We start from the raw sequence: 25,116 nt of genomic DNA on the forward strand, positions 1-25,116 counted from the left end.
TTGAAATGAAGGAATCAATATTCCACAATGATGAATTTGTAGGCAGCCAACTCTGAAAGTTGACTAAAATTTCTTGAATAACAAACACTATCTCCATGGAAAGGAAATGTATTGTTTCATAAATTTAAAAAAATTACAAATATCATTGTAAATTATATTATAATGATAGTACTAATTAACACGCAACCAGAATTAGATGTTAAGTACAGCATATGAACATTGGTAATAAGATAAGGTCTCAGGTATCCATTGCAACATTTGCAGCATGAAAGACTAACTCAGAATTCACCATCTGGGAAGAAGCAATATTAACATAGATAATACAGACAGATGGTACCTTAGTTGAGGGATTCTCAGCCAGGGTAGTGCCCCACCACCTGCTGCTGCCCCAGGTATTCACACCCACATGCAGGATGATGACCACACACAAGAAGAGTCTTGTTGGTCAAGAAGGAAGCTGTAAAGTTGTGTTGCTTCATTCCATCCAAAATACTGAAAACTAGGTTTTGTACTGAAAAATTATATTTGATTTGTACTTAATAGCATAATTTATTGAAAGTTATAATATGAGAATATTCTGTTCTGAAATAAATGTACTTCATTTTTTCTCTCACATGTTTGAAAGTCACTTATATAACTATATGACACACACACACACACACACACACACACATGAGAGCTTCACAATAGGTTTGGTATGTGCAACAGCATCCCTCGCTGCCTATTAACTGAGTTTCGCAATTCATTGTGGAGTGATGTAAATGGAGATTTACATAGCACAGGATAAATATGGGCTGTGCTGAAGGATGGTGAATCTGCCAAGTTGTGTCATTTTAGGGAATAGAGAAGAGCTGGAAGATTGTTGAGAAATCTAGCACAGAAGTGAGACTTAGGACATCATACTTTAACGTAGAGCTGGGAAGTGTCTCTTGAAAGTGAAACTGACTTGAAGAAGAAAGAAAAAGAATACAATTAACAATTCTGATACTCCTCTTGCTTATGAGGCGCAGCTGATGAAGACGCTGCAGTGTAGGTAGATAACACAAGACATTGATTACATATTTGATGAGAGTTATACATCGTGTTATACTTAGGACCACGAGAATTAGTGCTATTTTCTAGTATCTCTGAATGTGGATATAGGTGGATGGATTACTTATTCTATAATATTTAACTTTATTGATTTACTGATCTGCTTGTTTACCTATTTTTTATTTGGTTGTTTAGTTATTAATGTTATTTTTTTTTATCTCATCATATATTGTGTAATAATATGGCCATTCTTCAGCTTTCTTCTATGTTAATGTACACAGTGGATAGCCCAAAATATTTTTCATATGCCATCCTGTACAAAATAGATTAATATTGTAGTCATTTGACGAAATGCCAAAACTGCTATCATATTCTTGCTTGACTGAAGCATTGCATTTTTCATCAAATGTAGACAGTTTCAGTAAAATATTCCAGTTACTTAAAAGTATCATTTAATCTCACCGAGAGGTTCACCAGAAAGTGCTGGTGTGGGTGATGATCCTCAGATAGCACTCGCTGTGGTTATATGTTTGGGGGCCGTGACTCTCGTAATGATTTGCCCCTATACCTGAATTACAATCTGCTGCTTTGTGTGTGTGTGTGTGTGTGTGTTGATGGATAGAAACAGAGACTGGCTACCTTGAGAGAGTCATACTTAATTCAGCCGCCGTTCACCGGCGCTTGTTTACCAAGCAGCCGGCACCGGCGGCCAGAATTACCCCTTTGGAGGGGACGACAGGGTAGCGGGCTAAAGCCAGCACTACTCACGCCTACCGTCTTCAACGGCACAGGCGATGCGAAACCTACCTGCCGAGGTCGCCCCCGACAGGATTCTGGTTCTGAGGACGCCACCCTCAGCCAGACGGTTGGCTACCTGAGCTACTAGGCCCACCGCAGCATGACAAACCGTTCGCAGACTACGAGCTCTGCTAGGACGCTCTGGGTCCGAGAGGACGTGCACGGAGGCTCTATGCACGCCCCTCGGACCCGAGGGGGACTGGGACCGCATCCACCCCGTGTACCCCATTTCAAAGCCATGAACCCGCTGGCCCTTGGGGGCAGGAAGAGCGCTACCCCCCAAACCAGCGGGCCGTCATCCCGGAAACGCCAGAGTGACTACTGCTGTCGAGGGTTAGTGGGTTTAGCCCACCGACTCGGCAAATCACCCTGACGGCCCACCAACCAACGAGGTAGAGAACTCGAAGGAGCAGAAAGGACTCCGGACCAGTGAAGCTGTTCTGGGCTCCGAAGCCTGGCGGAGCCCCATTACTCTATGAACATTTATTGAGAAGGGAGGATGGAATATTTGTCCAACTCCCCGCCCCACATTCATCTCGCGGGGTAAGCACTTTAGCCGTAGGCTTGTGCCTACGTTACCAGCGGGCGCCACTAGGAGGCAGGCTTCCCCAGTAACTAAGTCTCAAGGAGGTTTTTCACGTCACTCGGGGAGTCACGGCATGACACCATCCCTGGACCTCCAGGAGTCATAGTTACTCCCGCCAAAGTATGCCTCGCGCGGGAATTTTAATCGATTTTATGAGTACACATTGATATTTAATTGATTTTAAGGCTCGGGGAAAAATGTGCCGGATACTTGAAGCTACCGGATACTCAAATGCCGGATGAGAGGGATTTTACTGTACCAAGAGATGTATAACCTGGCGTTGGTTCCACTCCACGTCTGGAATGATTTTTACTCTCCATGTCTAGAATGATTTTTAAACAATTTTTGAGGGAAGATATTTTGAAAAATGTTCTTCAGCGACGGCAATAGATTTTTTAATAGTAGACTGTGTTGCCTTTATAGCAGACAGAGCGCGCATACTGATGTAGACATATTAGGCACGCGCATGCAGCAAAATATTCTGAAACACTTCTATGCCTTACCTCCACTAATCTCAAAAGGCTTAAGTTGAAGTTAAACTGTTTTTTCAATGTTTTTATGGTTCTAGTGACAGATTAACAAAATTTCTACCTTATTACAGGAGAAACAGTCTTGAGAACTCGGCTAATAATCTCTGTGGCCTTTGAAAATAGTCCTAGTGAGAGCAGAGCATTTTAGAATACAGGTTCCATTTTCTGAAACACCGCCGCACCTCAGCTACATGCAAAAGGCTTTACCTGAAGTAACACAGGTTTTCAAAGGTGTTTTTACTGTTCTAGTGAAAGGTTAACAAGACTTCTATGTTACAAACTGGAGAAACACTCTTTAGAACCCGGCTAGTCATCTCTGTGTCCTTGGAAAATAGTCGCGGTGAGAGAGCAGAGCGTTTATGCCCACGCTGGTGGAAAGTAATCACGTTGACAATTCTGCTTTATATTTGCAATAAGTATACCACTGTCTAGGCCTGTAGTGTGGAACGCTTTGAGTTCTCACGAGTCTTTTTTTTTTTTTTTTTTTTTTTTTTAGGCCGTGGTTTCACGTTTTATACTTTTTTTTTTCTTATTGATGACAGAACATTCTTTTTAATTAAACTATCAACACAATCGTGAAATCACTCAACAACCTGTACTAGAGCCTGATACAAGCAGTCCGGGATGATGCGCCGAAACCTTTGTATTGAGATCTAAAAGTAATTGGATGTGTTTAGATGGTGCATCAACCGAGGGTTGAAGAGATGTCTGTATAGTTTGTCTGCCTGCCTGCCTGTTCGTCTATTTCGTAATTCTCTCTCTCTCTCTCTCTCTCTCTCTCTCTCTCTCTCTCTCTCTCTCTCTCTCTCTCTCTCTCTCTCTCTCTCTCTCTCGCGATGACACTTTCATGATGACGTGTCTTGCCATTCCTTTTTACTTTACTTTATTTAGGAGTTAGGTGAGTGAAAAAGAACATGTTTGAGAGGAAAAGAAAAGTGAGAAACATGAAAGAAAGCAGAAGATTAAAGTTTGTGGGCGGGCCACAATGCTATTATCTTGCCACTCCCCATCTAACTACGTGCTATTTTTACTCACTGGCAACTCTCAGATCGATGCCATGTAGACTTTGTTACCCGTCAGCCTCTGCTGAAGACTATTAGCATCCCTGGCACTCACAATTGGCAGAGCGGTTGCTAGGCGCGTGTATAAACATCCTGCAGCCTCGTCACTTTGTGTCTCTGTGAGTAGCAAGCTTCCTTCCGTGTGGATATTCGTGGTTGTGACAGATGTTTGTTCCTTAATCAAGGCTTTCATTTCATAATAATGCAAGCATGTTCATATTGACTCCAATTCTTACGCAACAGGTGTACTCTTTGTGGAGGAGAACAGGTTCCTAAGTCATCATTTTATCTTCAGTGTTTGTAATTGCTTCCTCACTTAATTATAATCTGACATTCCCCTCTCTTCCCAATACACAATATTGTTCTGGGTCAGTGGAGTCACTACTCGTCATTTGCAATTAGTACAAAGCCCAGCCTGATTCATTTCTATTTTTTTTTTTTTACTTTTTTTTATTCTTTCAAATTTGAACTATATCTTAGTTTCGTTAAGTGTTACTTTTTATTTTAACAGTAATTTTATGCAATTTTATAATTTGGCGCTATATGACAGTTGTTGCAGCGCCACGCATGAATTCTTTTTTTAATCACTTCACACACACACACACACACACACACACACACACACACACACCCTTATGTAAGTAGATTCGACACGTTATCTGTCTCATCATATCGACTGTGTCCTTCAGCCCACGTGTATATCGCACAGCCTGTCGGTCTATCCTTTCATTTAATTGTGTATACAAATTAATATTTTGCACTCTTTGGCACCTTTAGTGTGTTTGAGGCAGGCCCTGTTGTCTAACTCTGCAATACAATGTTAGCAGCAGTGAGTGCAAGATTAGTCAATGTTTACCTTTTCCGATAGATCGTACTAATGGAACACTACTCTCACGGGGTGCCATTAATTCATTCAACCTTCACACTGATTCTCTCTCTCTCTCTCTCTCTCTCTCTCTCTCTCTCTCTCTCTCTCTCTCTCTCTCTCTCTCTCTCTCTCTCTCTCTCTCGTATAAGTATAATAAGAATTTTCTCAATAAACCTAATAAGGCTGTCCTGTCTTTATAAATACAAGACATCTGTCCTGAGCTCCTATTCTGAAACACTTTGTGGTCATCAGGGATGATTTCAAAAGTCGCAATGATGAGTCAGGTTGTCATAGGATTTCCCCTTTTGTTGCTGCAGAACCCTTATCACTCACACTATCACTGCAATCATGAAAACACCCATGAAAACCCCAATCATCTTCACTAGAGCTACCAAGGCGACACAAGACGCCGAAACGTTTAGAAATTCAATCCCTATTTAAACAGACAGGCCGCAAGAGTGTGTGGCCGTGCAGAAGAAGTGGTGTAGCTGATGTATTGTGTATTCCAGCGGCGCAGTGGTGATGTTCAGTCTCCGAGGGGTGACGCTGGCCAAGGCCGCCACGAATCATGTACGCCTCCTGGCGAGGCCCTTCACGATCAACATCCCCAAGCCCTACACTGTGCCGGAGGGGGCCTGGGGTGGCAATAAGTGAGTGTTCTTAACTAGCTTGTTCGTGAATTACCATTGCAGTTGTTGTTGTTGTTGTTGTTGTTGTTGTTGTTGTTGTTGTTGTTGTTGTTTTAACGAGGGATTTCCTTCCAGAGAGAGGAGAAGAATTAAGTGCAATAACCCTCATCACCATTCCTCACTCCAAAAATAAATGAAATATATAGAATAACAGACACAGTACGTACTCCTAAAAGTCATGAAATTATCCGAAATTGGTTACCATGTACTCTCTCTCTCTCTCTCTCTCTCTCTCTCTCTCTCTCTCTCTCTCTCTCTCTCTCTCTCTCTCTCTCTCTCTCTCTCGTTATATTTAATTGGTTGCAGTGAATGATATAATGCTTACAATAAACTACCCATCTTTTCTCTCAAAAAAAAAAAAAAAGTATAGACTTATCATTTGGGTAAATTTTGTGCAAATACTGTCTGTCACATTAACAATAATACCGTTTCCCTGAGGCTGCCGGAACTGTAAACCAGACACTTGTTTTAATGCGTCGCCGTTAATGGAGAGTAAATGATTAATTTAAGGCAAATTTTGTAAAAGGTAAAATCCATCTACGTTGTCATCGGGCTTCTGAGTGTAATTGACGTCAACTAAAAGTTATCGAGTTCTAAAATTCTTTCTAACGCTTCATATTAACAAAGTAACCTGTTACTTCGGGCGAAAATACTCACTCCTGTAGGGTAGGGACTTAGTTTCACTCATTCCTGGGAATTATATGTATCACTTGGATCTCTAAGATCACTATCTCCATATCCTGTCGACGCCACCATTTACTGTCCTCACGCTACGCCACATCCACTTTATCTCCACCACTATTAGTGCTTCACCATCACCGGTCATCGCTAGTGATAGGGTTATTGTACTTGCTTCACTTGCAGTCCACTGTTATGCAGCTAAATACTGTGCTGCTCGGAATACGACCATCTTATACTTGGGACAGTTTTCATGTCTGGCTTGCGCTCTCCAGACCTCTCCAGAATAATACCATTTACATGTTATTTGCTACTTCAGATTATATCTAATAAACGTCTGACTTTCCACCAATCGGAGTTGTACTCTAAATTCAATACTTTTTGTTAGATTTTGCTGAAAGCCTTCTCCAGGCAAGTGCCATTAGGAGCTATTATGGCCAGAGAAGAGTTTAGAGGCAAGGCTCAGCTGAACAATAAGTGCATAAGCTGTAATGAGTAGAGTGATGTGGTGTTGGCGGTCCTCAGGGCGGCGCGGATGGAACTGGCGGCGGCGTACCGAGGGCTGGACCTGCTGGGCCTGAACGAAGGCGTGTGCAACCACCTGAGCATAATGGCACCGCGCGCCGATGGAGAAGGCCAGATCATGCTTGTGAACGCCTATGGCCTGCACTGGAGTGAGGTGAGGTGCAGATGAGTGTGCTGTACATCCAAGGTAGTCTGACGAAGGTTCTCCTAGCCACTGTAGGAGCGAAGGAGGTCCCTGCCAGCTGTCTGATCACCCGCCATGTTGCCCTGATACATTCCTACGACAAATAATCCTTCATATAGCTCCTGGAAATACCTTAACTTTTGGTTTCCGTTTACGGGGATTCTTAATGATGGCTCTTAACCGCTGATCAATTTACGAGCATATGACAGGCTACACCATAACTGACTCTTCCTTCTTTCCCACATAAGACTGGATCAGATAACGGTACCAGAGACCATATTCTGAAACATTTCTGTGCCGCTCCTCCACTATTTTCAATAGGCTCTAGTTGAAGTGACGCGGGTTATTAAGGGTGTTTTTACGGTTCTAGTGTCAAATTAACAAGATTTTTACGTTATTAATAGGAGAAACATTCTTGAGAACCCTATTAATAACTTCTGTAACCATTGAAAAGAGTCGTGGTGAGAGAGCAAAAACTTTCAGAATATGGGCCCAGATGCGAAGGTGGATGCTATCGAGATCGTGTACTGCACTATGATATGTACTCAGGTCCAACATGCACAACCATCTTTCCCTGCTTCATCCCTCTTGCATCTAACGCCCTTCTCACATTGCCCATCCATTCTATTCACGGTCTTCTTAACCTCAAACCTCTCATGTCCTATCCACGTATCTTCAGTCGCTCCTTTTTAATCTCCTCTGCGTGTCAAAGTAATCGCAACATTATCTACTCTGTTCAGTCAGTAATTTCTTTCAACACCGACTCCCCTCCGCCCTTCCTATTTCTCACTCAGTCTGTTCATGTTATTTAAGACGGTACTCCTTTCACACCTCACCACCATGACTTCCAGTCCTCTCTGCTCTTCTGCTCCCACGTTCCATGTTTCAGCTCCATGCAGTTTTGTCACTACCACCACACCCTCATACAGTCCATGCAACCTAACTGAACTCTTCGTTGATTCCTCCTCTTTTTTTTCTTTTCTTTTTTTTTTTTTTTTTTTACCTCCTTCATTTTCAACTTGACCTCTACACATATTCCTCTATTCACAGCAACATTTGATCTTATGTACAGTCGCTGTCATAAGCTGTGCCCTGCTTCGTCGCAACGATGAATCATAATCAGCTCAGGGTTCGAAGGTTTGAACAACGGTGCGTCGTGAGGAGAGGAGTGCGAGGGGGTGGAGCTTGGGCTGGTTACGATTCGTCATGGCAACGAAGCAAAATATAACTTGTGACTGGGACTGTCCTCAAACAACTTTGTATTATTCAAAGCTACATTCATCTTCCTATCATCTAGCATCTTCATGCATTTCAAAACTTTAATCTTCTTACTAGTATTCACCCTCAATTTCCTTTTTTCAATTACTTTAATAAATTTATCAACCAACTCCCTGAATCTCTCCTTTGAATCAACGGTGTCATTTTGCTGATTCCCTTTCCTAGACTCAAACTTCTGTCTGACATTCCTGCATTCGCTTCCTTTATTCCACCATTCACTAAACTTTTTTTTCGCGCTTATCCACTCCATCTTAGTCTGCTATATTAAAAAAAAAAATTACTCGTGGCGTTAGTATGAAATTAACCAGTAATATCTCTTCATTTTATAATTTCAAAGGTATCAGTGGAGAATGTGCAGCAGTGATGACTTCGCTTTCCTAACAGGTGACTGCGAGCAACCTGGTGGGACTGAACGAACGTGCCGAGATGGTGGAGGGAAAGGGCATAGTGGACATCGCCGCCTCCTGCATCCATCTGGGTATCCGCCAGATTCGCCCAGACGCCAAAGTCCTGATGCACACCCACCAGCCTTACGCCACTGCCCTAGGTGTGTGTGTGTGTGTGTGTGTGTGTGTAACGCGTATGCTTGCGAATATCATAGTTTTAAGTAATATTATTAAATAAGTTCTCTGCAAGTAAGCTCGCTGCAAATAACATCACCCAATAACCGTAGCTTCAACTTCACACCTTAGAGGTTTCGATGACAAACCTGGGAAATAACAGTTTTGCACTTTTAGCATATTTCTCTTTCCTCCATCCCTCACAGAAACTTTTGCTTACTATTGCTTGCTTGTCACCACACATTCAACCTCCGTATGCAAGCAAAACTCAAGGAAATGTACAAAACAGCTCTTCCATTTTTTTCAGCGTGCATGAAGGACCCAGAACTTCTGATGGTGCACCAAAACTCAGCAAGGTTCTACAAAAAGGTTGCTTACGACAACAAATATAGCGGCCTCGCCGAGGCCATCGACGAGGGAAAGAGATTGGGAGAGGCCCTGGGTGAGTTAGTAGGAAGACAGTCTTCGGTAGGGTCTTCTCTAGTGTTGTGTGGAGCTTTTGTGTTCTCATAACTTTCATTACTTCAGATTTATGGGAAGGGTTACTTCTAAACTGCTGCAATCTCGGCAGAAAGTGTTACCAGTATGAATTACCAATACCTAAATAACATTCCATTCTCCTTTGACCAATGGGCGTAGATATAAAAAGCTCAGCAAGTACAGTCGCTATTGTAGAATTCCATATAAGACCGAAATGTTGAATGTTATGAGGAAGAGAGGATAGTTGTCTGGGGATGTGTATCTAATTAAAAGCTTCACCAATTGTGATTTAAAGGCTTTGCAAAACCATCAAGTTGGCCATTTAAAGACATTATAAAGATTGCATCAGAGACCAAGCGCTACGCAGCGGCGTTTTGAAAGATATATTGTTCCTGCTGAATAGTAAGTGGTGACAGATGAGTCTGTCACCACTGCTTGTAATTCAATGAATCTCCAAAGACTGAACCTTCTACAAAACGAGAAACACCAAGAACTTAATATATGAAATAGTCGAAATTTTGAACACAGCAGCACTGGATGGGAGATGTATAATGTCACGATTTCGGTTATTTTCCAAGAAAGTGGACGTTACACTGATCCCAGAAAGTTTTAAAGGTCTGGATTTTTAAAGGCCACAAACCTACCCGACCTATCCGAAATCGCCAGCTATTAAATCCTCTCACAAAACCCTTACCTTGGCACGGCACGCCAGGAATCACCTCAATACCAGATCAATGATGGGGTAGAAAACACAATTATTCTATATAATAATAGAATATAGTAATAATAATGTTAATTTACAAACAAACTGAGGTAGTACACATTAAAGGAAATTAGGGAACAAATTTCTTCCCTAGAGCAACACAGGATTATTCTCACATTCAATCACAATAGATTCCCCCTTTCATTCAGGCTCTTATATCGCCTCCTTTATTGCTCAAAGGTTATACACATCAATATATGACATTCCCGTCACTTTACAAAGCACTAAAACCCTTTTACTCCTTCATAGGCCGCTGAAATATTTTCCCCAGCTGCGGGAATTTCCCTAGATGCCGTCACCGCGTCACCAAATAACAATTCTCGTATTTTACCTCCTCAAACCTCACAAAACATCACCACCATCACCATACATCACCTATAACACCATTACACCACCCCCAAAGACACCAATAACACCACAACACCACCACAGCCCCCAACCACAAAATGGCTGCCTCTCTGCCCCAACGCTGCCCCTCAGCGTTATGTCACCGACACAACTCACCGACCGAATTTCAGTGGACAAGAGCTCTTGGCACCACAAAATACTCACCAACCTGATCCTGGATATCAGGGTTATACCACCACATCACTAATACCTCCACGCACCCACTCAATCACCACACCACATCCAAATTTATCCCGTGAGAACGCCACCCCGTTCCCTCAGGGCCTTCTTGCGCTCTGAAATTCTACTGACTCAGATCCAAAAGCCAAACATGTATCACCTCTCGCCTCCACACATTCCATCTCAAATACACCTTTTCCCTTACATATATATAAATATATATATACATATAAAGAACTTAAATTATAAAGAGAATAATGCTACATGATATAAAATGAGTAAATAAGCCTTATACTAACTTAAAACTAAGAATAAAGATATGCACAGGAGGAAAACGGAACACGGGGGACACTAAGAAAATGTGTTCCTTTTCAGGGTAATTTCGGCCAGTAACATGACAATAACACGTATTGTGTTAAGTCTCTGAACGGTGAAATGTTCTTAAATTTAGTGCTGTGATCAAGAGAGCGCTGAGGTGCCCTACTGTCGCTTCACAGTAGGGGCAGTCCTTGTATTTTTCCCAGCAAAGGAACGTTTATCTTGGATGCTGAGGGATTGTTCTAATAATCAACAACTGATGCAACGGCGATGCTCACCCTGTTCCTCTCTGCCTTAATAATATTCATATGATTAACTGCAACAGCAACAGCAACATACGTGAACGGCATGCCCTTTCATTGTAAATAGAAAAGTAAAAAAAATCGGGGGGTGTGAATCATATGAGTAAAAGCTATTATAAAAAAAGAAATACCCTGCTGTTTGATGTGCAAAGTCATTTTCTTGTGCTCTCCAACACAATGCTGTTCATGGTTGCACCATCAACCTGTACATTTCCACAGGCGACAAGGACATCTTATTCATGGGTCACCACGGCGTACTCAGCGTCGGAGCAGAGGTCTCCATTGCCTTCGACAACCTTTATTACCTGGAGAGAGCTGCCCAACTACAGGTGGGTGACAGAATGTTCAGACCATTTTGCCTCAATACCAACACATGGCACTCAGCTCCTCACAGTAGAAGTAAACTCATGATTGTTGGTGGTAAAGTAGCAGACTGAGGGAAGAATGAAAGTTGGCGACCATTTACTTTGATCTAAAGGCTCTGAAAGCATGCTTGTGTCCGTGGTTAGAGGTCAACAAGTTGAGACCAACGGGAACATTTTATGTAAAAAAAAAAAAACTTTGAAATGCCAAATATTGTTAATTTAATTTTTATAGACATAAGTTGTAGGGACTTGATTTAGGACTGACAGATATCGCCACTGTAAGCCAGCAGTCCACTTAAAAATTGCAACCAAAATAGTTAATTAAGGAAAGCCACACAGGCACAAGAAAACAGACAGTTGAGCAGTGCTGGAGGGACAAGAGAGCTACAGACGTACTAAGTATTATGTTATGTCATAACTGGCATGAAGAGTTGCTTTACCGAGACTGAGTGACTTTTCATGCCCTGCTTTCCTCTCCTCACCAGGTACAATGTATGTCAATGCGCAAGGAAGTGGATCTTATCCCCGAAGAGGATTGCAAAAAGACCTGTGACTCGTTTTGGAAGAATATCAAAGGTTATAGTGAAGCACATTTCTTCTCCATGTACCGCAGACTTCGCAAAACTCAACCAGAATTCGAACAGTAACCAGGAAATGACTGCTGAGAAAATTCAATAAAGAAAATATAAAAATATTTATTCTCGCACATGGAACATTTTATTCCACACTGTGTCTTTCCTTTAAGAGAGTGTTTTCTTCGACGATCCCCACACCCTGTGATGATCCCCACACCCTGTGATATATATATATATATATATATATATATATATATATATATATATATATATATATATATATATATATATATATATATATATATATATATATATATATATATATATATATATATACCCATCATGGTTGTTCTTTGTTTTATAACCTGGATCGTCGCAAGGAATATATAAGAAAATAAGGGTTTCTTAATATATTCATATATATATATATATATATATATATATATATATATATATATATATATATATATATATATATATATATATATATATATATATATATATATATATATATATAATCATACATCGATACGTTATGCATTCAGAAACCAAGTAGGTATGCAGAATTATACTGACTTTTGCATATGAAGGTCTAGACTTGGCAATACAAATAAGAGACGGTGTGAAGATGTACTTGAGAAACGTATACAAAGTAGTTAAATGCATTCCTAGTTCATATGACGCTGTCTGGTGGTCCAGGCCTGCCTCGAGATGTGGAGCGTCATCTGTTATTACTCACACTCCAAACAGACTTCGGAATGTTTCAGGAAATAAGTTATAAGACAGTAATCATTCGAATGAGTGTAGTATTCTTGTCCACCACAGTGACCAGGAAGCAAAAAATAGGCAACTTTGGTGATAACAATCTCAACCACTGCTTCATGCTCCTTGTTTTAGTTCATGAAATGAAATTCCAGTGCAACGAACCTGGACAAGAGAGGTAAGTGATGCGTGACTATAAACACTGGTTGTTGTTAGTTGAAAAAAAAAAAGACAAGAAAACAACGAACCAAACTCGTGGAACCACATACACGCTGACATGATAGTATTATCTCAAGGCTAAGGTGGGTGCGCGTTAGTCGGTGCGTCCATCCTGACTCTCACTCCTGTGTCAGTGTGGATTGGCAGAAGAGCAGTGTGAAGCCGAACGCCACGGGGCTGACAGATTACTAGTGTCAAGGTGTGACAGGTAAGTTCTCTGGTTGACATGAAGGCCAGTAATATAATGAAGGCAAATTTGTGTCATAATATAGGTATCTGGAAACTTAAATTAGTGTTATACAACGTCACTGTCACTGTCACCACCACTACTGCTAATATTACAATCTCTCTCTCTCTCTCTCTCTCTCTCTCTCTCTCTCTCTCTCTCTCTCTCTCTCTCTCTCTCTCTCTCTCTCTCTCTCTCTCTCATATGGTCTTACTAATTATCAGTAATTCTTTCAATTGATGTGTGTGTGTGTGTGTGTGTGTGTGTGTGTGTGTGTGTGTTTGGCAGAAGTTGGTGGTTTAATGGGAGGCTGACGTTTATTTCTGGATCCACACTCTTATTATTCAAAACATGTTTATGATTATAATGTATGGTTTACGGGACACGTTTAGAGACAGGCAACAGCATTAAAAAGCCACGGAGGCGGGCGTCGTTTCTCCGGGGTTGCCGTAAAGTGATAAAGTGATAAAGGGGGTGGGGGTTTTGTACGATCCGGATCTGAAAAAAAATGTTTTTTTTTTTCTTTTCTTTTATAATTTTCTGCATTTTTTCCGCTTCTTTTGATATATGTAACGTTTTGATAAAAAAAAAAAAAATTCTTCTCCTTTTGTAATGAGGTCTTCCGTCATGAAATTCCACGATTTCGCCCGCTGCGAGACGTGTTTGATAAATTTTGTCTTTTTTTTCCTATTTTTTCCCATATTTTTCTGGTATTTCCGTTTTACTTTAGCTCCCTTTTAAAATCTACGGATCTCTCACTGCGTAAATTAGAGAGCACGAAATTTTAGGATTATTTTTCTCAGATTTATACACGAAAAATAAAATTATATATATATATATATATATATATATATATATATATATATATATATATATATATATATATATATATATATATATATATATATATATATATATATATATATATATATATATATATATATATTTTTTTTTTTTTTTTTTTTTTTTTTTTCGTAAATCTAGCAAATAATCAATGTATCTGCATCATATATCTTTAGCATTAATATTTCATTTATTTTAAAAATTTTTTACTTAGAAATATGGCGAAATATAACATTGTTTTCCACCCCTTCCCCCCATCCCCACGGTAATTAAGCGTGAAATCATGAATCGCTTTAAGCCTGTGTACAAAAGCAATGGGAGTAACTAAATGAAACTAAGTCTGCTTCTCCAACATTCTGATATATATATATATATATATATATATATATATATATATATATATATATATATATATATATATATATATATATATATATATATATATATATATATATATATATATATATATATATATATATATATATATATATATATATATATATATATATATATATATATATATATATATATATATATATATATATATATATATATATATATATATATATATATATATATATATATATATATGTGTGTGTGTGTGTGTGTGTGTGTGTGTGTGTGTGTGTGTGTGTGTGTGTGTGTGTGTGTGTGAATTTCAAGTTCTTATCTGCTATAGGTGAATTATAGTCACCCCTTAAACTTTATGCCACGATATCTCAAAATGGCGGATTTTGACACATAAAAATTATCTCCGTTGTTATTGCTGTTACACATGCATGGGCTATTGCAGCTTATCGAACTATGAGAGGCGAACTAAGTCTGCTATCGAAATTTTTGTTTGGAGTTGATTTTGATTTTTGACAAATATTTGAAAATCAATTTTTTTTTTTACTTTTCATCGAATAAAGAAAATATTTTTTCATTATCGTACAAGAAAAACGATAGCAGCCATTGTTCTCCTGTCCTTCCTGATTGAAATGCTTTTTAAATTAAAGAAATTGGTCAATAAATAAGGGAGGAGATACGAGTTGAACATAGGGAATTTAACATGGGATTAGGGATTTTACAACCCCTCTCCCATAAACCAGTTTTCTATCACTTGTTTCACCGCGCAAAGCTCACATAACTGGGCGATTTGGCAACATTTGTATCATTATCCACGCCCTACAGTTTCCCTCCCTCCCTCGGCTGTTTTAGGTCTTGTTTTGGTGTTCTCTAATAGGGAGATGGGACTCGGTGTGTTTCCCCGTGCTCGGGACTGAGACAAGTACAATAAGACATTTCCAAATTTCTTCTCCCTCCCCTCTTGAAGACATTGCCCAGGCTTTAGTAAGTGACATGACATTTCCAACTACCTTCACTTTGTCTTTGTTTGATAGGGATCTTGCAGAAGGTAAATCACCACACTTGCGAGAGAGAGAGAGAGAGAGAGAGAGAGAGAGAGAGAGAGAGAGAGAGAGAGAGAGAGAGAGAGAGAGAGAGAGAGAGAGAGAGAAGCTCTGAAAAAATAAATAAATAAATAAATAAATAAATAAATAAATAAATGCACTTCACTCGCGGAGGTCATTGATATATCACTTCTTGGGAAGGGTTTTATATTAACTTAGGCTATTTGATGTACATGATTTCTAACATGTTAAAAACTCTTTAATTTTCCAAAATTTTTGTATGACATTTTAATGCGGGTGTTCGTGTTCCCTTGTCAATTGTGAGGGACCCGTGCTAGTTTTTATGTATTCTATTTTCTTTATTTCTTATTATTTATCTATCCATAGTAGTGTGTAAATAGTAAATGTACGGGTGATACTGCAGTGAAATACAGATTTCCAAAATTCTGGAAAAGTTCTCTATATTTCTGGAATATCGGTATATTTAAGGAATTTTCTTATTTGAAGGAGGCCATATTTCACATTTTTCGTTTCCCTGCCCAAAAAATTTGGCTTTCCTACCAACTGCTGATGACGAATTGTACGTACAATACCTTTCAAGAGCATGACGGTGATGCTAGGCCTCCGAGGGGTGACATTGGCCAAGGCAGTGACGAGATATGGACGCCTCTTGACGAGAGCCTTCACATCGAGCTACCCAAAGCCCTATACCGTCCCTGAGGGTCCCTGGGGCACAAATAGGTAAGTAACCACATCAAACGCATCTTGATAAAGAAACGTAAGGAGACACGCTCGTTTCTTTTATTGAACCAGATTTTTTTTCTCCCTATTTACATGCGATACTCTTCTTTAAAGTTTCTGATTGGCGCCCTCTTTTGCGTAAATAGTTAACCTGCAGTAACATTTTCAAACGTTCTTGCTTGATGCCTCATTTCTCTCTCTCTCTCTCTCTCTCTCTCTCTCTCTCTCTCTCTCTCTCTCTCTCTCTCTCTCTCTCTCTCTCTCTCTCTCTCTCTCTCTCTCTCTCTCTCTCTTCTTTTCTAAGATATAACTAGCTCGACCTTTGAACTTTATCTTAATTGCTACAATAAATGTTAATGATAGTTTAAAATTTTATCTTCCTCCTTTATATGAGGAGATATTATTCTGATTTTCCTTGGAATGACTACTGCTTCCGTGTCAGAGACCCGTCTCTTTGTGCTGAGCGCATACCAGGGGTGATAGTGTCTGGCATGGAGGCATACATTCCTCATTCTCGCTGTCCCTATTCTGCCTATCTCTCTAATGCAAGAGTTAACCATTATTCTTAATCAGTTATTCCCTTTTTCCGATAGACTCTAGAACTCTCTGCCTGCTTCTGTATTATCTCCTTCCTATAACCTGAACTCTTTCAGGAAGAAGGTTTCAAGACACTTCCAACTTTCGATTATTCTTTTTGATCTTGAGGACTTGAGGATTGGCATTCAAGTGGGCCTCTTTTTTCGAACATTTTGTTTCCCTTTGCCAGGGCCACTCTTACATGAAAAGAAAAAAAAAATGTTGAACAGAGTTTTATTACTCGCCATCTGACATCTTATGATGCAAACCTTTGCAAAAACGAAACAGCATGCCTGTAAGTATAGATATCGTTTGGACATCTCAACCAGGAGAAATGTGGCGTTGGTCATAGTAAACATACCGCCCAATGCGAGTTTTTAATTATCATATTGGGCTGCAAAAGTCTTGTTTAAAAAAAAAATATATATTGATGACTAATATTAAGACAAGTATTGAGATAAGTATGTAGTTGATGCTACGAAGAAAGCATAGACCAAGGATTGCTACTGCGGAAATAGTCTATCCGTGAGCACCAATGCGAGCCTTGCACTGTGAACAAAGTGAATAAAGAGCACGTGAACGAACACGCAAACAATTAAGTTTGCTAGTCCGACTTACTGTCACCTTCGGAAAGATGCCGATCATATAGTGACTCACAGTGTGTTTGGGTCATTCCAGGGCAGCCAGACTCGAATTGGCAGCGGCGTACAGAGGCCTTGATCACTTGGGAATGAACGAAGGCGTCGTCAACCACCTGAGCGTGATGGCGCCGCGTGCTGACGGGGGAGACGGGAAGGTGATGCTTGTATTCCCGCAAGGGATACATTGGCAGGAGGTGAGGCCCAGCATGTTAGACGGCGGTCTCTCCATAAAGCTTGTTCACATCAGGAAACAGCGTATGGAAACTGTTTGCAAACACTTCGGAAACTGCAAATTGTTTCCGACAAAATGTTTGCAAACTCTGGAAACCGTTTCCAAACAGTCTGCAAACTTTGTTTCTAGGCAATGTCTTCTGATGTGGACAGGCCTAACATAAGCACAGGCCCTATTTATGTAATGTATGTAATGTATGTATGTATGCATGTATAATGCATGTACTCGTATGTATGTATGTATTCATGTATGTGTAAAGGCATTCATGTGTATGTATATATGTATGTATGTGGAAGGTAACAGCGAGCAATCTGGTGGGCATAGACAGCGAGGCCAAGACGGTGGAGGGAGAAGGGTCACCTGAAACCACCGCCTCGTGCATCCACCTCTCCATCCACAAGATGCGGGCCGGCACGAAGGTCGTAATGCACTGCCACCCGCCCTACACCACGGCCTTAGGTGAGCCTGGCAGACTTGTTGGTCTGACGACAAGACGAGAACGCTTACATTTTTATCTCTACACAACTGTTTCTTTTGTTTTGCAGCGAGCTTGGAGGACTTTGAGCTTCGTATGGTGTCTCAAAACTCCCTCAGGTATTGGAATAGGGTGGCGTATGACCGTTGTTATCAGGGGGTGGCTTACGCCTTCGAGGAGGGTGAGAGGATGGCCCGCATCCTGGGTGAGTGATCAAAAAAGGCTTTCTTTTCTAAGTTTCTGAGTTGGGATTTCATAAAATTATATATCTGCCGTTGAGAAACTGAAAACAGGATAATTCGTTGCATGAGATTTAAGTTTGTGAAATGCAAACTTTGCCATCATCACTTTAAAAGAGAGAGAGAGAGAGAGAGAGAGAGAGAGAGAGAGAGAGAGAGAGAGAGAGAGAGAGAGAGAGAGAGAGAGAGAGAGAGAGAGAGAGAGAGAGAGAGAGAGAGAGAGAGAGAGAGAAACTGAAAACAGGATAATTCGTTGCATGAGATTTAAGTTTGTGAAATGCAAACTTTGCCATCATCACTTTAAGAGAGAGAGAGAGAGAGAGAGAGAGAGAGAGAGAGAGAGAGAGAGAGAGAGAGAGAGAGAGAGAGAGCTAAATTATCCACATCAGTTGATGCAAGTGTTGTCTTTACAGGAGATAAGGACATTCTGATGCTGGCCAACCACGGCGCCATCACCGTGGCGTCCACCGTCTCCGCAGCCTTCCATAACCTGTACTTCCTGGAACGAGCCGCCATGGTGCAGGTGAGGCTCACTGAAACTCCTAGCATGTGGTTCCAAATTTTTTTGATCGCAAGCCTAAATGCAACCCTATCCTGATCCAGCGACGTTAAATGCATGTACAGACGGCTCCCTACTTGATGAAGCAGTTTCCCTACCTATATTTCTAACAGAAGTGCCATCTGTCATCCTATTTTTTTATGGCAGCTGTCATTGGCTAGAGCTGCCTCTGACGTGTACCTTAGCTCGCCTTATTCCTCTCCCTCCTCCTTTTTAGTGACGTTATCAAGGTACCAAGACCTGGAACATCCCTCCATTCCAGTCTCTCTCCGTCAATGTTCAGTGTGTTAGTTGAAGTATATGGCAGGTCAGAATATATAGTGTTGACGCGAGTTTCAAAATTAATTGCCGTATCTGAAAACAATGGTCAAGGTGGACATTTTTCCTGTCTCCCTCCCTGCCTCTCTACCAATATTTAGTTAAATCTCCGTGTGTTTCCGGAGTTAGATGTGAAAGAAAACCAGAATTAAACACGAAAATAAACAAATATACCACAAAATGCCCCAAATAAGGCTTAAATAAAGTTGAGGCCTATTTCAGAGCGCTCACCGACATCTTCCTTCCCTCACTCCTCCTCGCCCATGTCTGTTCGTCAATATTTCCCTCAAAATTCAGCGTTTTTCAGGTATTCCCAGGTGTTCTCCAAATTAAAATATGAAGACTGTTGTAGTAGTAGGAGTATGAGGAGAAGGAAGAAATGAGGAATGGAGGGAGAGAAGATGGAGGAGGAAGGAGGATGGGTGGAGAGTGGTGGTTATAGTAGTAGGAGGAGGAATAAATGAGAAATGGAGGGGAAAGAGGAGGAGGAGGAGGAGGGGAAAGGAAGGAGGAATGGATGAGGAGGGGTTTTTCTCTCTCTCTCTTTCTCTCTCTCTCTCTCTCTCTCTCTCTCTCTCTCTCTCTCTCTCTCTCTCTCTCTCTCTCTCTCTCTCTCTCTCTTAGATGGAAGTGGTAGGGAGGGGGATATGAGAAATGTAGAAACAAGGAGGGAGTGGAGATGGGGAGGCGGATATGGATTTGGGTTGAGAAAGAAGGTATGGCGTAATGTACACGTCACGACTTGTATTTATTATGTATTATTGTATTATTTATATTTACCTATTAAAATTCCTTGAGCTAACATGTTGCTTTAGCTAAAAAATAAGATTAGGAAGGATGCTTCATCAAGTAGGAAGCCGTCTGTGCATGTATTATCAATTACCAGCCATATTCACATCTTATTTATAATTTATTTACGATTTCTCAAACTGTCCAGCGAGCCTCAAAAACACCCTCGCAACCGTGTGTTTGGAAACCACTTATGTAAAGGATAGTGCTTTTCGTTTACTGTAGAAAAATATGTTTTGAATGCGTTGTTGAATACAGCACTATCCTGTAATGGGAATACACGTATATCCCGGAGTGATAAACCTGGATGAATACGAGGATAAACTTCCAAGTGTACGAGAATCATCTTTTAAATGTTTTGTCGCAGATGCTGGGTATGGCAACGGGAAACAAGATGGTTGAAGTGCCTGAGGAGGTGAAACGCTCCATGAGTACACCGTACTTGAAGAAGGAACAAACCTATGCTGACGACTTCTTCTATTCCATTTATAGGTTAATGCAGAAATATCAACCAGATTTCGAGAACTAAACAAAGGAGACTTTTAAAGCGCCCGTCTGCCAATCTGACGCATATGAATATGTTTACGTTGAGCCTTGCGGTTATAGCCATTACCTCTTTCTTTATGTGATACTTTGAAAACTGTTCATTTCATTTACATATGATTTATACCAGGGATTCTCAACATTATTTCCATTATTTACCCTCTTGGTCTTATGTATATCTTTATTTATTTATTAATTTTTTTATGTAGGAAGGGCACTGGCCAAGGGCAACAAAAATCTAATAAAAAAAAAATGCCCACTGAAATGCCAGTCCCATAAAAGGGTCAAAGCAGTGGTCAAAAACTGATGAATAAGTGTCTTGAAACCTCCCTCTTGAAGTCATAGGAAGGTGGAAATAAAGAAGCAGGCAGGGAGTTCCAGAGTTTACCAGAGAAAGGGATGAATGATTGAGAATACTGGTTAACTCTTGCGTTAGAGAGGTGGACAGAATAGGGGTGAGAGAAAGAAGAAAGTCTTGTGCAGCGAGGCCGCGGAAGGAGGGGAGGCATGCAGTTAGCAAGATCAGAAGAGCAGTTAGCATGAAAATAGCGGTAGAAGACAGCTAGATATGCAACATTGCGGCGGTGAGAGAGAGGCTGAAGACAGTCAGTTAGAGGAGAGGAGTTGATGAGACGAAAAGCTTTTGATTCCACCCTGTCTAGAAGAGCAGTATGAGTGGAACCCCCCTCCAGACATGTGAAGCATACTCCATACATGGACGGATAAGGCTCTTGTACAGAGTTAGCAGCTGGGGGGGTGAGAAAACTGGCGGAGACGTCTCAGAACACCTAACTTCATAGAAGCTGTTTTAGCTAGAGATGAGATGTGAAGTTTCCAGTTCAGATTATAAATAAAGGACAGACCGAGGATGTTCAGTATAGAAGAGGGGGACAGTTGGGTGTCATTGAAGAAGAGGGGATAGTTGTCTGGAAGGTTGTGTCGAGTTGATAGATAGAGGAATTGAGTTTTTGAGGCATTGAACAATACCAAGTTTGCTCTGCCCCAATCAGAAATTTTAGAAAGATCAGAAGTCAGGCGTTCTGTGGCTTCCCTGCGTGATATGTTTACCTCCTGAAGGGTTGGACGTCTATGAAAAGACGTGGAAAAGTGCAGGGTGGTATCATCAGCGTAGGAGTGGATAGGACAAGAAGTTTGGTTTAGAAGATCATTAATGAATAATAAGAAGAGAGTGGGTGACAGGACAGAACCCTGAGGAACACCACTGTTAATAGATTTAGGAGAAGAACAGTGACCGTCTACCACAGCAGCGATAGAACGGTCAGAAAGGAAACTTGAGATGAAGTTACAGAGAGAAGGATAGAAACCGTAGGAGGGTAGTTTGGAAATCAAAGCTTTGTGCCAGACTCTATCAAAAGCTTTTGATATGTCCAAGGCAACAGCAAAAGTTTCACCAAAATCTCTAAAAGATTTACTCCGTAATCCCGTCTCCCTCTCCTTAGAAAAAAAAAAAAAAAAAAAGCCATCATACAGGCGAGATTTGTCCATTCACATACCATACCAGTGTGAGCGGAAATGTTGATTACCAGTTTTATTTATACCATTTCAACTGGGGTATCGCGTGTGACTACAAAGTAAGAAAGCCGCTCCGGCTTCAAAAAGTTTTGATCACGGGCGGGATTTTTCTGGGACGACTGTCTGCTTCTAGATTCACCCCGGCTTTGAAATGGGTATTGGTCAGTTAAGGCTGGGAACATGAAGGCAGCGGAGAAAGGAACCAGCCCAAGGAAGCTTAAGACACAAGACTTAAACTTCCTTGAACTAAATAACCACTCAACTCCATACATATGGTGAGGTCCGGGGAGGATGACTTGCACTCTGAGCCAACACTACACTCACTTTTGATTATGGCACCTATTAATGCTCAATATTGCTAAAAAGGAGAGGATGAGCATTGATTGGAAGCGAAAGGATTATGGATAATCACCTTAGCTTTCTCAAGTTTGCAGTTACAGTCTATAGTTTATTTAAAGTACGTAATATTGGAGTTACAGGAAATGACAGGGGAGATATATATCCATAACTGTGTGAATGGGAAACCTATAAGAGAAGATGTACTACTGTGTCTATGTGTACCACTGTGTCTGTTGAATTATTCCGTTATCAGGAGCGGTCTGTATTTTTTTTTTTCAGTGGGGCAAATTTATTTCTGGTTAAGAATCACATAAATATATAGTAGAAATGTATAATAGAAATGTATATTCACCTTAACATTATTTATGCCATGCAACCTATTAATAAAATACCTTAGTTACCTGAGGAAAAAAATGTTCATCTGAGCTATACAATATGATCTGTATAAGAACACTTTCTATATTCAGCTCTGACATCATTCATAATTTGGTGAGGAAAAACGCTCCCAGTACCTCCTTTTATACGCGCGTAATATCCCATCTGGCAACATTCCCATTAGTGATATAAAACGCTTTAGCCTACCCTGAAATAAGAAAACTTTGTGCAGCATAACTTTAGAAAACCGAGCTTCGGTTTTATCACAATGTAATTTATTTGAGATCGATAGCAGTCATTATCCTTAATGCGACCCATATCAATCATTTAGGGATAGCAGGCCCCGACACCACCACCACCACCACCACAGGTACCACTACATCTGCGGGATCCAGCAGAGCGGCACGGCGTGACGTCACACACAGGTACACACGAAGCTGCTGCTGTTACCTGTCAGGGCCTCTACTGGGGAATGTCCGGCCATAAGGTAAGTGATTTTTGTGGACTCCTTTATTTGTGGCCATTAGGGAACACATGAGCTGGATGAAAAGTATTGGGTGTGGTAGTGGAAGCATCGATAGGAAGCAGTTAGGTGGAGGGAAGGCAAGATTGAGGGAAAACAAGGCGGGACCGTGACATCCTCCACCAGATTGCTTCCCTTTGAGTGGATATTACTGCTGATTGGTTCTGATATCATTGCATTCAGGCTGATATGTGTTTTAGGATGAATGTCAATAGTAATGTTTGTGTTGACTTTTGATTGTTTCCCTCTGAACCGGTGTTGATGTTTACGATTGTGATATTACAGTATTCTGGTTATGTGCATTTTAATGTTTTTCTTTTGTAAGAGCGGCACTGGCCAAGGGCAACAAAAACTGCGAAAAAAAAAGTCCACAGAGGTGCCAATCTTAAAGAAAAAAGTAAAAAAGGTAATTCAAAATTGGAATATAGTCTTGAAACCTCCCTCTTGAAAGAGTCCAAGTCATAGGAAGGAGGAAATACAGAATCAGGTAGGGAGTTCCAGAGTTTACTTGAAAAGCAATGAATAATTGAGAATACTGGTTAATTCTTGCATTAGAGAGATGGACAGTGAAAGTAGTTGTGCAGCAAGGCCGCAAAATCAGAAGGGCGGTTAGCATGAACACTGGTAGAAGATAGCAAGAGATGCAGCATTGAGACGATGAGAGAGAGAGAGGCTGAAGACAGTCAATTAGAGGAGAGGAGAGGAGTTCGTAAGATGAAATGGTTTTAATACAACCCTGTCTAGAAGAGCAGTGTGAAGTGAAGGGTGAACATATATTAAGTGTGAAGGAAGAGTTGTCTTTAGCAAGACTGTGACTGCTCCATTGTGTTGTGAGACACAGTGAGGTCACAGATGGATCATTGATAAGTTCACAGCACCCATGATTCAGTCTTAAGACCAGTTCAGTGCTTAAGACCTCACTGAGAGCAATTATTGTTTTTGGCAGTCATCTACTGCCTCTCCCTAAGGAATTTTATTAGTATTGTTTGTGTTGCCTTGTGATTGCTTCTCTCTGAACTGGTGTTGCTGTTTTCTGATTCTGATATTACTGTATTCTACTTATATGTGTGTGGAATCATGAAGTAATTTTAGCCTACTAATTTACTGACATTGAGTGCTTATTGGCAAAATATGGTGTGATCTACACAATGAAAGGATCAACAGTGAAACTAATAAACTGAATTGATGTTCGTAATCCAACACTCAGATGAAAATGCTGTTGTTTCAATATTATCTGAATGTTAATAGTAATGTTTCTGTTGACTCAAATGTGTATTATTACTTGTTATTTTCTCAGTGCATAATAGTATCATCTTGCCACATTATTCCCTCAGTTGCTGGGTGTACTCATCCCTTCACTTACTACTACTACACATTTACTACCAAGACTCTTGTTATTGATACATCTCAAAAAGTAAATTGGTGTCTCTTTTGGTTCTATTAATATGTTATCACAAAATATTTATGTAAACTTGTCTGGGTACTGAGATGTATTTCTCTCTCTCTCTCTCTCTCTCTCTCTCTCTCTCTCTCTCTCTCTCTCTCTCTCTCTCTCTCTCTCTCTCTCTCTCTCTCTCTCTCTCTCTCTCTCTCTCTCTCTCTCTCTCTCTCTCTCTCTCTCTCTCTCTCTCTC

At 40.5% G+C, this 25,116-nt stretch overlaps 2 protein-coding genes across 2 annotated transcripts in view; both read left to right on the forward strand.

The window, feature by feature from the left end:
- The first annotated feature begins 4,136 nt into the window (after positions 1-4,136).
- Positions 4,137-12,290, forward strand: LOC135106829 (uncharacterized). Its single transcript, XM_064016182.1, has 7 exons — positions 4,137-4,162; positions 5,385-5,525; positions 6,768-6,921; positions 8,614-8,776; positions 9,097-9,231; positions 11,439-11,548; positions 12,070-12,290. The coding sequence occupies exons 2-7, from the start codon at positions 5,398-5,400 to the stop codon at positions 12,229-12,231; spliced, it is 852 nt and encodes a 283-aa protein (XP_063872252.1). The 5' UTR covers positions 4,137-4,162; positions 5,385-5,397; the 3' UTR covers positions 12,232-12,290.
- A 904-nt stretch (positions 12,291-13,194) lies between these two features.
- The window catches only part of LOC135106831 (putative aldolase class 2 protein CC_1201), a 29,480-nt gene continuing 17,558 nt past the window's right edge, over positions 13,195-25,116 (forward strand). Inside the window, exons 1-7 of the mRNA XM_064016188.1 lie at positions 13,195-13,348; positions 16,202-16,341; positions 17,596-17,752; positions 18,087-18,249; positions 18,336-18,470; positions 18,918-19,027; positions 20,538-23,447. Coding sequence (XP_063872258.1) covers positions 16,205-16,341; positions 17,596-17,752; positions 18,087-18,249; positions 18,336-18,470; positions 18,918-19,027; positions 20,538-20,699 — 864 coding nt within the window. The 5' untranslated portion in view covers positions 13,195-13,348; positions 16,202-16,204 and the 3' untranslated portion in view covers positions 20,700-23,447. The remainder of the gene's footprint in view (positions 13,349-16,201; positions 16,342-17,595; positions 17,753-18,086; positions 18,250-18,335; positions 18,471-18,917; positions 19,028-20,537; positions 23,448-25,116) is intronic.

Source organism: Scylla paramamosain, chromosome 14 (assembly GCF_035594125.1).
Source record: "Scylla paramamosain isolate STU-SP2022 chromosome 14, ASM3559412v1, whole genome shotgun sequence".
In the NCBI taxonomy this organism is placed as follows: domain Eukaryota; kingdom Metazoa; phylum Arthropoda; class Malacostraca; order Decapoda; family Portunidae; genus Scylla; species Scylla paramamosain.

Bases quoted from the DNA above. Each gene is read 5' to 3' on its own strand.
- LOC135106829 (XM_064016182.1), top strand. From the start codon at position 5,398: ATGTTCAGTCTCCGAGGGGTGACGCTGGCCAAGGCCGCCACGAATCAT. The intron at 8,777-9,096 runs GTGTGTGTGTGT...CATTTTTTTCAG, and splicing joins GCCTTACGCCACTGCCCTAG to CGTGCATGAAGGACCCAGAA. The intron at 11,549-12,069 runs GTGGGTGACAGA...TCTCCTCACCAG, and splicing joins AGAGAGCTGCCCAACTACAG to GTACAATGTATGTCAATGCG.